This window comes from the organism of the source record quoted next, unplaced genomic scaffold, assembly GCF_019419815.1.
Source record: "Pyrus x bretschneideri cultivar Hongxiangsu unplaced genomic scaffold, Pyrus_bretschneideri_v1 Contig5, whole genome shotgun sequence".
Taxonomy (NCBI): domain Eukaryota; kingdom Viridiplantae; phylum Streptophyta; class Magnoliopsida; order Rosales; family Rosaceae; genus Pyrus; species Pyrus x bretschneideri.
In genome coordinates, this window is record NW_025999787.1 from 9534641 (window position 1) to 9547866 (window position 13226).

At 35.3% G+C, this 13226-nt stretch overlaps 1 protein-coding gene across 1 annotated transcript; it reads right to left on the reverse strand.

The window, feature by feature from the left end:
* Positions 1-3297: 3297 nt before the first annotated feature.
* On the reverse strand, positions 3298-7896 carry LOC103945990 (trans-cinnamate 4-monooxygenase). The gene is made up of 3 exons (XM_048569095.1): positions 7024-7896; positions 5818-5951; positions 3298-4052 (listed from the first exon to the last, which is right to left on the reverse strand). Exons 1-3 carry the CDS (start codon positions 7806-7808, stop codon positions 3457-3459), a joined length of 1515 nt encoding a protein of 504 aa, XP_048425052.1. The 5' UTR covers positions 7809-7896; the 3' UTR covers positions 3298-3456.
* Positions 7897-13226: the final 5330 nt, after the last annotated feature.

Genomic DNA, 13226 nt, shown 5'->3' on the forward strand with positions numbered 1-13226 from the left:
TTAGCACTGACGATGAATGGCTTTGTTCGATTACTGTTTCACTTTTGCCTTGGATGAATAGTTGATAAGCTTATATTTATATATATTTTACATCAAATTTATTTGTCTTTTCTTAGTGAGTTTCTTATATTTTTGAGCTATTTACTTTGTTTTTTATGTTTTATAGGATTTGTCAAACACGTGGGATTTTAAGTAACAAATTCGTCAAAATTGCCTGTGCAGTGGAAGCAAGTTGCGAACAGCTTAGAATGCAGTAGAAAATGAGCCTTATATGCTTGGAAATGTCTATTTTCTAGAGCATTTCGCGGATTGTTAACATGCAATGAAAGCAATAAACCCAATAAATTTAGCGGCCAAAACTGATGCAGCCAAGAACAAGTCAACTGATACTTATTCAAATATCAAAGGGAATCGAATTAAAGATGAGGATTAAGAGAGAGTAATTGGCATAAAGAATACTCAAAGAGTTACAATTGTTTTACCATTTCCTCTCACTTATTGTTATCATTAAATGACTGTTAGTGAGTGAGTTAAAGAAAAGAAAATGGGGCAACAAGTTAAAAAGGGAAAAAGGCTGCAGGTTGCAGCGGCAAGGTGGAAGGAATGGGAGAAAAATAGAACAACAAAAAAGGATAAAAAAATGAAAAAGATGTAAAGGGAACGAAAATTTTTAGAGAAAAGGAAGAAGGCAAGGCAGCAACAGGAAGGAAGGAAGAAGAGCCCTCGCTCGATTCTTCTTTTTTTTTTTCTTTTTTTTTCTTTTTTTGGTAACACCACTCACTCGATTCTTTTGGTTCTTTCTTAAACCCATGTTTTATTTTTTATTTAATTTGAGAATTATGTGTAATTAAATTTTTAGTAGTTAGGGGCTGTTTTAAAGTTCCGAATATGATTGCAAGTTTGTTATGACATTTCATTTGAATTACTTTTATGAATTGATGAAAATTAGTTCACTACTTATGTCAGTGATGAATTCTTTATGTGTTTTCTACAGATGCATACTTAGTAAGCATATCTAGGATTCTAATACTAAGAATATGTGTCTGCCCTTGTCGAATGAGGACCTACATATGTTTTAGAGTATTACTTGTTAATTGCGATTAACATGTGAACCAATTTCTAGGATAAGTAAGACAACACTAGTACTTACGATGCCTTGTGATGACTCGAACTCTTTTCTTTCTTAATGATTTCTACTTGTTAAATCTATGAACACATCATTTTAAATTGAATGCTAGAGACTAAGTTGAAAACGTCATTTTCTTAACATACTATATAAGAAAGAGTAATATGTTGAGTTCTAACATTGAGCCAACTTGAGCATCTTCATCTGGAAATAAAAGGAATTTGAATGAAACATAACATGTTTGTATGATTGTTTGGTGGTGGATAGCAATTCCCCTAACACGTTTTTCTTAATTTGTGAACTACTTAATCTGTTTATGTCCTGTTTTTTTTTTCAATTTAATTTAAATAGCAAATCAACTCCAAAAATCCCAAAATTTTGTGTGAGTGTAGCTCTGCGTGTCTAGTATATGTATATAAAATTTCGTAGACTTTAGATAAGTGTAAGTTGGTCTAATAATTACTTTTCGGTGGCTGGTTAGTAGGGACAGCAACTCAGTTTTTGTAACATTTTAAGTAGTTAGATAAAACAATATTCTGTAGGAAATACCTTTATTTTCATATGCTACAATTGACAAATCTTAGTGTTAATAGGGAAAATCAATAGGACATTTGTGTGCTACTTTTGTGGTGTGCTTTTAATCCTATCAATAGTGACTGTGAATGATTGATACTAATTTTTTACAAGTGATGTTACACTTACTACATATTTATATTATTAATTGTACCGTATCTCTAATAAAGGTAAGCCATTAATAAATGTGAATCTCATTTTATAAAAAAGATAGTGCTAGTAGTAGTGATAGTATTAACATATAATAAGAGTAGTATTTTTTATTTTTTGTAATCTTCGTCAAGATCATATGGGTCATTTATCATAGTAGGCTGCCCATCTTAACTTATGTGGCCATCTTTTACTCATGTTCGCCGTCAAGCTAATGACATTGCTCATCGCCATGCGCGCTGCCCTTCTTTTTGGAATTAATTTTGCTTGGGTTGAGGAAGCTGATCTGTAACTGTTTTGTTGTTTTCCTTCTGGACTCTTTAATGAAATCTATCGATCTTGTATCAAAAGAAAAACTTGTGTGGTGGAGAATTGCCTTTTCAATTGGTAGATGAATTTTACGAGGAAATCTCTTCTTCATCTTCGCTCATTTGATTGACCTGGAGCATTAATCGGCTTGCTATTTTTGTGAGTTCTGATTTTGTTTTTCCATCGATTGAGATGGAAGAAGTAGAGGCTTCTGTAGTATGAGCTACTGGGAATTCAGTATCGACTTGTTCTGTAATTCGGTCGTGCTTGAAATTATCCCACCATTTCACTGTGATTTGGCTGACTACATCTTTTTCTTTCCAGTTGGCGTTGTAATACTATCTACACTAAGGTACGGGAAATTTTTTTTTTTTTTGAACAATTGATATTATCTACACTAAGATGAGGGAGTTAGCCTCACAATGGGTTAACAATAATGTGGTTCAAATTCGTCTTTGACGAGAATCGATCATAAGACCTCGAACTTACAAGTGAAGAGGAATAACACTAGATCATAGTCCTAAGTGGCGGAAATTATTTCCTCTTTGTAGACTCTGTAGTTTGAGGAAAAATACTACCTTCGTTGATGAACCAAGAGCGACTAAAATCCTCAGTTTGATGTAGGAGATGAATTTTTGGTGGACTGGCAAATATGAGGGGAACTTTTGAAGTGACTGAAACCGGGTACTTACTATAAATACAAGATGGGTAGTACTTTTGATCGAATAAGGAGATGGTTTTAGTGACTGGGCAGATGCAGGGGTTGTAACTTTGGATGGTACTGTAGTTACCCTGCGACCTGAGTCCAGACTCCTAAATGCAAATGAACAATTTGTTCAGGTTGATCTGGAGAGACCCTTTGTTTGAGAATACCTTCATAACCAAATTCAGAGGCATCAATTTCAACAATTTTAAAAGAGTTAACCGAAGGAAAGCCAAGACAAGGGAATATTTTGATATATTGTTTGATATTTTTTGACGATTTTGAAAGAATTAACTGGGGCTTATAGCTTGCATTATTGTAGGAATAACTGTCGGAACACGCGTGTGTGACTCTTGGAGCACACATGAACGTTGTCCTCGTTGATTTATAAGACTATCAACAGAAAACGAACTCATCAAAATTAATATATGACGACTTATTCAAAAACAGAAAGAAGTTTATTACTTGAACCGTCCATTTATTCGAGTTCATAAATCTAAGTAACCAAAGAAGAAGGAAAACACTTGATAAATTTACATTTTCACAAGCCACATATCATCTCATATATTCAAAATCTTTCTCCCCAAGCATCAATCTACGCCCTCGACTTCATCACAATGGTGGAATGCTTCAGGATGTGCAGGCTGAACTGCCCACCTTTCTCCGAGGTGTCAAGCTTGGACTGTCCCGGCGGAGGCAGAAGCTCGAAGTTCTGGACTAAACGTCCAATTGTAATGCCTAGGATTGGCAGGGCCAGGATAATCCCGGGACAGCTTCTCCTCCCAACACCAAACGGGAGATACCTAAAGTCGTTCCCGTTAGCCTCCACCTTCGACTCCTCCTCCAAAAACCTCTCGGGCCTAAACTCCTCCGGTTTCTTCCACAGGGCAGGGTTGTTTGCCAACCACCAAGCATTCACCAAAATCTTGCTCTCCGCCGGGATGTCAAACCCGCCGAGCTTGGCGTCCTGGAGGTTCATGTGGGGAACAAGGAGTGGGATTGCCATGCGAAGTCGTAGAGTCTCCTTGATCACGGCTTGCAGGTAGGGAAGTTTCTGAACATCGGGCTCTGTGATCTGAACTCCGCGGCCAAGGACTGCGTCAAGTTCATCCCTCAACTTCTTCTGGATTTCAGGATGGTTCACTAGCTCGGCAATTCCCCACTCGATCGACCACAACGTGGTTTCAATAGCTGTTCAACATAGAAATGTGACATCAGCAGTCTAAAATTAAACAACCTTAATTGAATTTGCACAAAGCTCGTTACAAAGAAAAAATACGATATTGAAATACAACCACATGGTATAACCAATTTTCATTTTATGAAAGAGCGGCGAGTTTACTGTCACAGCACGTCATGTTTGCATGTTAATGTCATGGGGGTTGGTAAAAAGAAGCGAGTGGCATATAAAATGCAAGTTACAAAAAGGATAAGGACAATAAATTGTTTAAAAGGATGCCCAATCAAAGTGGTTTAGCAAATTTACATCAAAAGCAACATACTTGTTCACCAACACGCCAACCACTCCACCTAGATTTGTCAATACCAACTTTAAAAGCAAGCTCGGGTGTGTTTTTAAAATAATTAAAAACATTTTTAGATAAAATATTTTTGGATTTGAAAAACACATAAAATGCTTTATGTAAGAAGCATCAGTTATATACTTCTTTCAGGAAGCACTTTAAGTATTTTTTTAAAATTTATTTTCATGTTTACTAAAATTGATTTTAAAAATATTTTCACCAAAAACATTTTTGATCATCTTAAAAGTATATCCAAACAGACTCAAAATAGTTTTTTGTCTCTTTTTCTTTCTATAAAAGTGCTATACCACACGAACACGATTATATATTGGTGACCCATACACAAGGATATACTCACACGAAAATATATATGACACGATAAGTATTTGACCTAAACTAGTATGCCAACTGGATGAAAATGAGACAACTACAGATGGGCACGTCTCCAATAGAAACTTTGTGGGCTCTTGCAATAATACGTAAGCAAACAATATAACGTAACATCATGGGGTCCTCTAGGCCTTCTACGACATATCAAGCAATAGCATACGTGGGAGCCAATAAACCATACAAAATGTTTCATATTTTAGTGACTCCATCACGAAACCAAAAATATTTAATAAAAAACCCAAATATATAAAATAAAATAAATATATATATATAAAACAAAAAGGTGGGGAACAAAAAGTTAGCTTCCAAATTAATGTATTCACGTCAACAACCGTCACAGAAAGCTTATCTCATCTCCAGCCCGCAATTTGGTTTCTATCACGGGAAAGGATCCTATGAATCCTTTCCGGCTAATCCTCCACAATGTTTTCATCAAACAATCTGAATTTTTATAATTTGATTCAACGGCAGAAAATAGAGATTCACTTTAAAAGTTATAATAACTGTAACCGTTTGATCAAATTTCAAGGATCCAAATTGTTTGATGAGGAAGATTTAGTGAAAAGAATCTGGAGATAATCCATCTCCATTTCCAATAGATGTTCGTTTGTAATAGTTTTTAAAATAATTAAAAACGTTTTTTTATGAAGATAATTGTGAATTTCAAAAGTATTTTAAGTATTTTTTTAGAAGAAATAATATATATGTGCTTCGAACGTCAAATACTTTTTCAGAATACATTTAAAGTTTTCCTAAAGTTAGTTTCAAAAATATTTTTACCAAAAATATTCTCAGTCATTTTAAAAGAATTTTTGGACGAACCGTTCACAACATTAAACTTGGTAAATGAGTAAAGACAACTGTTGTTTGCATCCTAAACATCTTATATTGTACTCTTCACAAGTGTATATTTCTTTCTAATTACATAAATTTTAAAGTGTAAAATAAAATTTATAAAGTGTTAATAATAATTCTCATCAACAAAATAAAATTTACCACGTTTTAGTTTCAGAGTTAATATTATGAGAGTGGGGTTTGCTCACCAGCAACATTGATGTTCTCGACGATGTAGAGAACATTGTCCTCGTTGATTTCTCCCTTCTGCTGCGCGTCGAGGATGTGGTCAATGGCGCACTTCAACCCCTCGTTTGTTGTAGCCCGTGTGCTTGAAAGTTTCCTGCTCGAATATTAGAAAAAAACTGAGTCAGACTAGCGATTTTCATGCTCTCATTTTAGTCGTTGCCTTTCAAATAGCAACGACATATTGTTATAATATGATTAATTATTCAAACATGTATTAAACAAATAAAAAAAATATCATTGCCAGCACTATCAGAGATTCAGAGAATGTTGACATCCTCACCATTTAAGTAAACTATTAATCCACTACTTTTAACTACAAAAATTATATTCAATTTTTTTAATTTTTATATTATTATTCACGCGATCAATTTGTCAATCACGTTATTTTAATACATCAAGCAAAATTTATTTTGGGTAATTTCAGTTACACTCTCATTTTGTCATCTTTGTTAACGTAGAATTACAAATTCAGAGCGTGAATTACTACAAGTAATGGTATTAACTCCAACGGCTTAAATCTTATCAATTAGATACAAGCTTGTCCGACTCTTTGCCAATTTTACCATTATATGTGAGACCTGTAACTAAATATGTGCCAACCATATATTAAAAATAAAGACTCCCTATACTCACTTTTTTTTGGACATTAGATCTCAATTTCGACCGTTAGATCGAATGAATTAAAGATGATCAAATGATAAAAATTAAGCAAACTAATAAAAAAGACTTGAAAACTTTAAATTTTAATAATAAGGACAAGACAAATGGTAAAGTGAATAATATCTTAATTGACTTTTTAGTTTAAAAATGTGGTTTTTCGTGATCATTATTAGAAACTTTTCATTAAAATTCCCTAAAAATGAACTAAAAGTGTGTAAATAATGAAAAAAAACGTGTAGGAAGTAAAAAAAAATTGTATAAAGAGCACTATCCAAAGGGTAATGCTAAGAAGACTTAATTTATTGACTAAATTTTGAAAGTTAAAACACATAAAAGTTGATGATTAATTTATTATTTAAGTGTTAATAAATTTAATAAACGTGCTAATTTTTATTAATGATCCATCATTTAGTTTACAAATTTAAACTTTTTAGTATTACTTCTATCCAAAATAAAAGGCAAAAATGAAAGTAATTAAAAATCATAAATGATGTGAATTAACTTACTTCCTCTCGTCAACGAAATAGCTCTTAAACAGCTGAATCCTCTTCTCCTTCACCTCCTTGCAGATCTTCAAATACCCTCTCAAAAAGGGCCTTAATATTGGGATAAAATCGCCGTAGTTGTACTCGAAGCTCTGCGCCAATCGGCTCCTCTCCCCGTTCAATCCCTTGAGCTTCACGAACAGGGGATCCTCCTCGCTTTCGAATCGCCGATCGAACATGATTCTGTACATGTTGTTGTACATCATCAGCTGCAGCCGCCTCCGCAGCACCATCCCACTGGTCGCCGCCTCAGGGTGCTTTTTCACGTCCTCAACGACCGCCGCCGCCTCAGATTCCCATCCGTGGCGGTACTGCTGAACCACCTTGTTGGTGAAGAAGGGGACGGTCATGATCCGCCGCATTTTCCGCCAGTGCTCGCCGTAGACGGTGAACACCATGTCCTGGCCTTCACCGGTGAAGATATCAAAGACGACGTTTCGGGTCCTCGATCCGAATTCGACTCCCTGGGTGTGGAGCACCTCCTTGGCGAGCTCCGGCGAGGAGACGACGACGAGGTTGCGCTGCCCCATGCGGAGGAGGAAGCAGTCGCCGAATTTCTTGGCGAGGTCGGTGAGATTACGGTGGTTGAGGTCGTCGCCGACCTGGAGCCAGTTTCCAAAAACAGGTACGGGTATGGGACCCGGCGGGAGCTTGAATTTCTTGCCGCGGAGTTTTGAAATGGCGATGGCAACGATCACGGCGACGAAGAGACCCAGAAGGGTCTTTTCCAGGAGGAGGAGATCCATTTTTGGGGGAGCGTTGGTGTGGTGAGAAATTTGGTGGGTGTACGGAGCGAAATGCAGAGAGAGTTGGGGTGGGAGAGTGAACTGATTTATTGCGCGTTTTGGGTTTGCGTTTTATAGAGGAACGGTTTCGCGGGCGTTAGGTGGATTGCGTGGTCATGTGTCTGTGGGGTGGCGGTAGGTGGAAGACGTAAATGCATGATGCGGAATCTAACGGCGTTAGATTTAACGGAAGATGGGGTTGGAGGAAAGTGTGTGCGCCTGTGAGGTCTGGGGAGTAGATAAACGAGAGCGGGTAGGTGGAGGCGGAGTAAAGATGTCCAAATGTTTGTTTGGCCTTCTTCAATTAAAAGGATCCGGATGCCCTCTTGAGATCTACAGCTATAAATATGATGTTCTCTAAAAGTTATAATAATTGTAGTTGTTGGATCAAATTTAAATGGTCCTCTTGAGATCTAATAGCTACAAATATGGGATTCTCTAAAAGTTATAATAATTGTAGTTGTTGGATCAAATTTCAATGGTCCTCTTGAGATCTAACAGCTACAAATATGGGGTTCTCTAAAAGTTATAATAATTATAGTCATTTGATCAAATTTCAACGGCCACGATCGCCTATTCAGTAGGCTTAATTTTTTAAGGTTAGGAGAGAATTCGGATCTCAACTAAAAAGCTTGACGTAGTTTTAATTGTCGTGATTTAAATTTACGAGTATGAGATTATAGTTGAGACTTGAGAGGCATGTATGTAATTGTACTCTTCAAGACTGTTAATGCAAATTTTACTGTACATAGCCTTAACGAAAATGCACTTGCAAAACAATCAACATATTTGATCAAGGACTTAAGCATTATGCACCCAGAGGTGGGGGTTAGGCCAATGGATCTCTGATGCTAAGTTAGTTTCTCTAAGAAGAGTAAAGTGTTTAGGACTTTTATGGGTAGCAAAAACTTACCGAAATTTGGTAGAATATGAGGTATATATAGGGGAGTGGCCGGTCATAGTGTTAGGGTTTTACCTTATACATGACAACATCTTATTGGCCAAGGTTTTATGGAGAAATATTTTCAAGATATTAAATAGGAAATAATATCTTGAGATAATGAAGTAATTATCCTTAATTGATTTAAATTGAGATTATTTACTTGAATGGAGTCAATATTTAATTAGGAATGTATTAAAGATAGGATTTGGGTAATTAATCCTTATCTTTAATGCTTTGACTTTTCCTTAACAAGGGTAGGTGAGCTATGGATAGTCGTATTCAGCTGCCGAGACCTTCAGGAGTATAAGCTGTGCGTGAGAGTATACAAGGAGCCTGCCTATGTATTGTGGGCAATCTTGTCTTTCTTGGGCAAAAATCCACGTATCACCTCTAGAATTTTTAAGATTATTTTAGGCTCCATAAAGACAAGCTTATCTTTACCTGTGTGACATTTATACGTGTTAATTTTGTGAAACTTAGACGAAATTAAGCTATCGTCGTGATTGTCTTCATTGCAAGTGAGTAAACTATAGGGACCTAAATGGTGGCAAACTATTAATTGACCTCTCTCATAAGCAAGTGGCAAGTAAATTTTTATGTGTTTTAATGTTTTCACGTCATCACGTCATATACTTCTGAGTACTAAGATATCAAGGAATTCTCTATCCTACCTTGATACAGTATAACAATATATTTTACACTAAAGAAATGAGAGTTTAGCTAAGCCACACAATAAACAACCTAATCTGGTATCGAACTTGTCATCCACGAGATTCAAACCTAAGACCTCTCGCTTACAAGTGAAAAAGAATACAATCAGACATGGTATAGAGAAACTTATTAAATCTTTTAATTTGACATATCCAATGGGAGCAAAAATGTAAGGTTGCGTTTGGTTTGTTGGACTTGTGGGAAAAAGGTGTAATAAACGTTGGCAAAATAGATGGGAAAGCCTTATCTATAAGACTATCTTCAACCATGGTCTAAAAGCCAAATTACCCTATTTATTCCCGCCCCCCTCCCCCCCCCCCCCCCCAAAAAAAAAAACCACCCAACCCAAGTTAAAACATTAGGCTAAAAGCCAAATGCTAAAGGTGTGCCAAATGCCCCCCCCCCCAAAAAATGCGTACGCACCACACGTGATAGGTTTGAAATTGTTTCCTGACAGCGTGGGGCCCATTGTTAGGGCCCCTGTCGGCCATTTCCCCTAGCCCAACGGCTTTTTTGCGCATTGGACGACCATCATTTAAGGACCGTTGGATCAACCAACGGTCCAGATTCAATTTAAAAAAAAATGGTATTTTAAAATACATTGAATCCAACGGCTAAGATCGAATATAATAAGATCTAACGGTAAAAAAAAAAGATCTAACGGCCCAAATTTAAATCCAACGGCTAAAATAATTAAAAAAAAATTATTTAACTCAAAATTCACCCAAAACTCTATAAATACCTATGTATTTGTTCAAACATCCACACAAAACTCCATTTTCTCCTACAATTCTTCCAATTTATCTTTCTACCATTTCTTTCCATTTCCAAATTGTTCAACATGGTAAGAGAGTATATTAGAGGTCGTAATTGGACCCTTTGATGAAGATGTTGCTTTATGCTTGTCATGGGTTTCTGTTAGCGAAGGTGGTGCAGTTGGCACAAATCAAAATAAAAAAAATTACGTGGGATAAAATCATTGCAAAGTTTCAAGAAAACTGAAACGGCGGCGGGCTGGACGGTGGTGGTGTTTATAATCGGTGGAAGACTATCAACAAATATTGGATATGTGTTTATATAGAGGATGAGTTTGGTGTTGAACGGTTGGTGAATTGAAAGTTTGGTGAAAGTTGAAGGCTTGCTTTGTGGAAATTTAGTGATTTTTCAATATTTATCGGAATTTAAATATTTTTAGATTAAAATGTTCATAAAATTAATTTACAATAGTCTATATATTTATTTTTTATTTTTAAATTAATTTAAGAAAAAAATGAGTCTAAATTCATTCTTTAATAATCATAGGCTAAAATTTTAGGTCAGAAGGGTTTGAGTAGAAAAGTTATTTCTGGACTAATAGCTAAATTTTTCGGAGTAAAATATTTGGCTTTTAACCCAAAGATTAGAGATGATCTAAGAATGATGGAGGGTTTGCTTCCCCTCATTTTTATTTATTGGCATTATAGCACAAGTTCAGCATTTATTACAAAACGTTTTGGACAACATTGCCCTCACTAAATATTGGAAAACCAGATATACCCATAATAACTCTTCATACTCAACTTTTTTTTTTTTTTTTTAACAATGGCATGGGAAATAATTTCTCATGAATTCTTTCCGTGAACCAAACGGATCCTCACATTATATTTGAACGAGAAAAATAATTTAGAATTTAAACAAAAAGCTAGTTTGGATGTGCTTTTAAAACGACTGAAAGTGCTTTTGGTAAAAATATTTTTAGAAACAATCCTTAGTAAAAATGCTAGTAAATCCTTGAAAAGCACTTAAAGTGTTTCCTAGAAGAAGCACATAACTGATGCTTTTTGTAGAAAATACTTAAAGTGCTTTTGGAACCCAAAAATATTTTATCTAAAAGCATTTTCAATCATTTTAAAAGTATATCCAAACAAGGCCAAAGTTAAAATTTATAAGCTGACACGCATAGATTTCATTGTCAAAATTTATAATTTTATAAGTTGAATGTGGTTGCCTCAGAGTTTATTTGTGCCGCCAGTAGTATAGTTGGATTGAAAATTTGGAAAGAGAGATAAAATTGCAGGAAAATGCTCCATGAGCATGAAACCCTAATTTCTTAAAGCAGATGTCTTAGGTTTCAATATGGAGTTTGTTTGGAAATGCTTTTAAAATAACTTGTCATTTTGGTGAAAATGTTAGTGGAACCAATTTTTAGTAAAAAAACAAGTAAATCTTGGAAAAGCACTCACTTCAAGTGCTTTTGAAATCCATAAACATCTTTTCTACGTTTTCAGTCATTTTAAAACACTTCCAATCGAGTTCATTAGTAATATCAACCTTTATATCTGCACGAATTTGAAAAAATGAATATAAAAGAAATAAACACTCTAGATTATAGAAGCCGCGCGATCCAAAGGAAAGGCCGCCAAGAGCACTACATATTGTTGTTGTCATTACCATTGCCGTCACCACTACCACCACCTGTTGTCATCACCACCGCCATAACCACCACCCATCATCATCATTGTCGTTATTATCACCATTACTAGCACATCTCCTAAGTACAATCTCTCATTTATATATTAATAATTCTATACCCACATTAAATTCCATAATATTAAATTTCATTTTGAAATTTCTTAGCATCTTAAATAAGGTTGAATTTGTTTTCAATCATTTTGAAAATAAGGTTGGTTCAATCATTTAAAGTCGGTAGTGGATCCCACCATAATCTTGAATCTAAAATGTATGAGAAGCAATTAGGTCAAATTGTATTAGTGGTTCGTCCTCCATTTTTGAATTCTGTATATCCTTCTCGAAGAAGACTCAGTCCATCAAATTCTATGTTGATTCTTTACCTTGTATGAGTTCTGGATGCATGAATGGTACACTAAATGTCTCATCATCTTGTATTCGTTTCAGATTGTTGGTGCCCTTAATTTGTTTGTGATCAGACAAATAGTGGAGGATACGAAAGCGTTGCTAGTTGCAACCCACGATCACTGAACTTTGTGTACCCATATCCGTCGGCAAGCTAATAGTGTTGCTCGTCGTCTTGCCGCTATAGTTTGAATTTTGACGACCAATTTAATTGGTTTGCTGGTTTTGATGTTGTTTTGGCTTCTGCCTTTAATGAATCAACTATCCTCTCTATTAGAAAAAAAAAAAAAAAAATTGCATGGGGTAGAAGCTACACTTTTAGAGTGCAAATCTTAGATTGCAGATTTGAGAAACTTTGCATGGACTTATAAAGAGTTGCGTCACTCTCTCATTCTGGTTTTAAATGAAACCTCAACTTCCTTTAGTTTGCTTCCCTCGTATAACCTAAAAAATATTCCGAACGCTCTTAGCCAAATCAAACAGATCCTACCCGTTTTTTCACTTTAAGGTACGGCAGAGTATACCAACATAGCTAGAAAATCATTCGTCGACATAAAACTTATTTGAACTTCTTGTTAGATTATAGTTAATGAATCTGAATTTCTCTGTAATCCTCGCATATAATTCAGTCATGTAATTTTTAAGTGTAATTGGTGTACGTTTCACCAACAAGATCCTCTCCGGATCCTTTTGGTGAGGATCTTAAGAATCCGTGAATTGTGTCTGTTCATCGTACATTGTGCGATCATTTTTTGTCAAGTACTATTTATATTTATTTTTTAAAATAAAAATATTTAAAATAATTTATGATCGCATGATATACGATGAACGGATACAATTCATAGATCCCTAATATCCTCACAAAGATGATC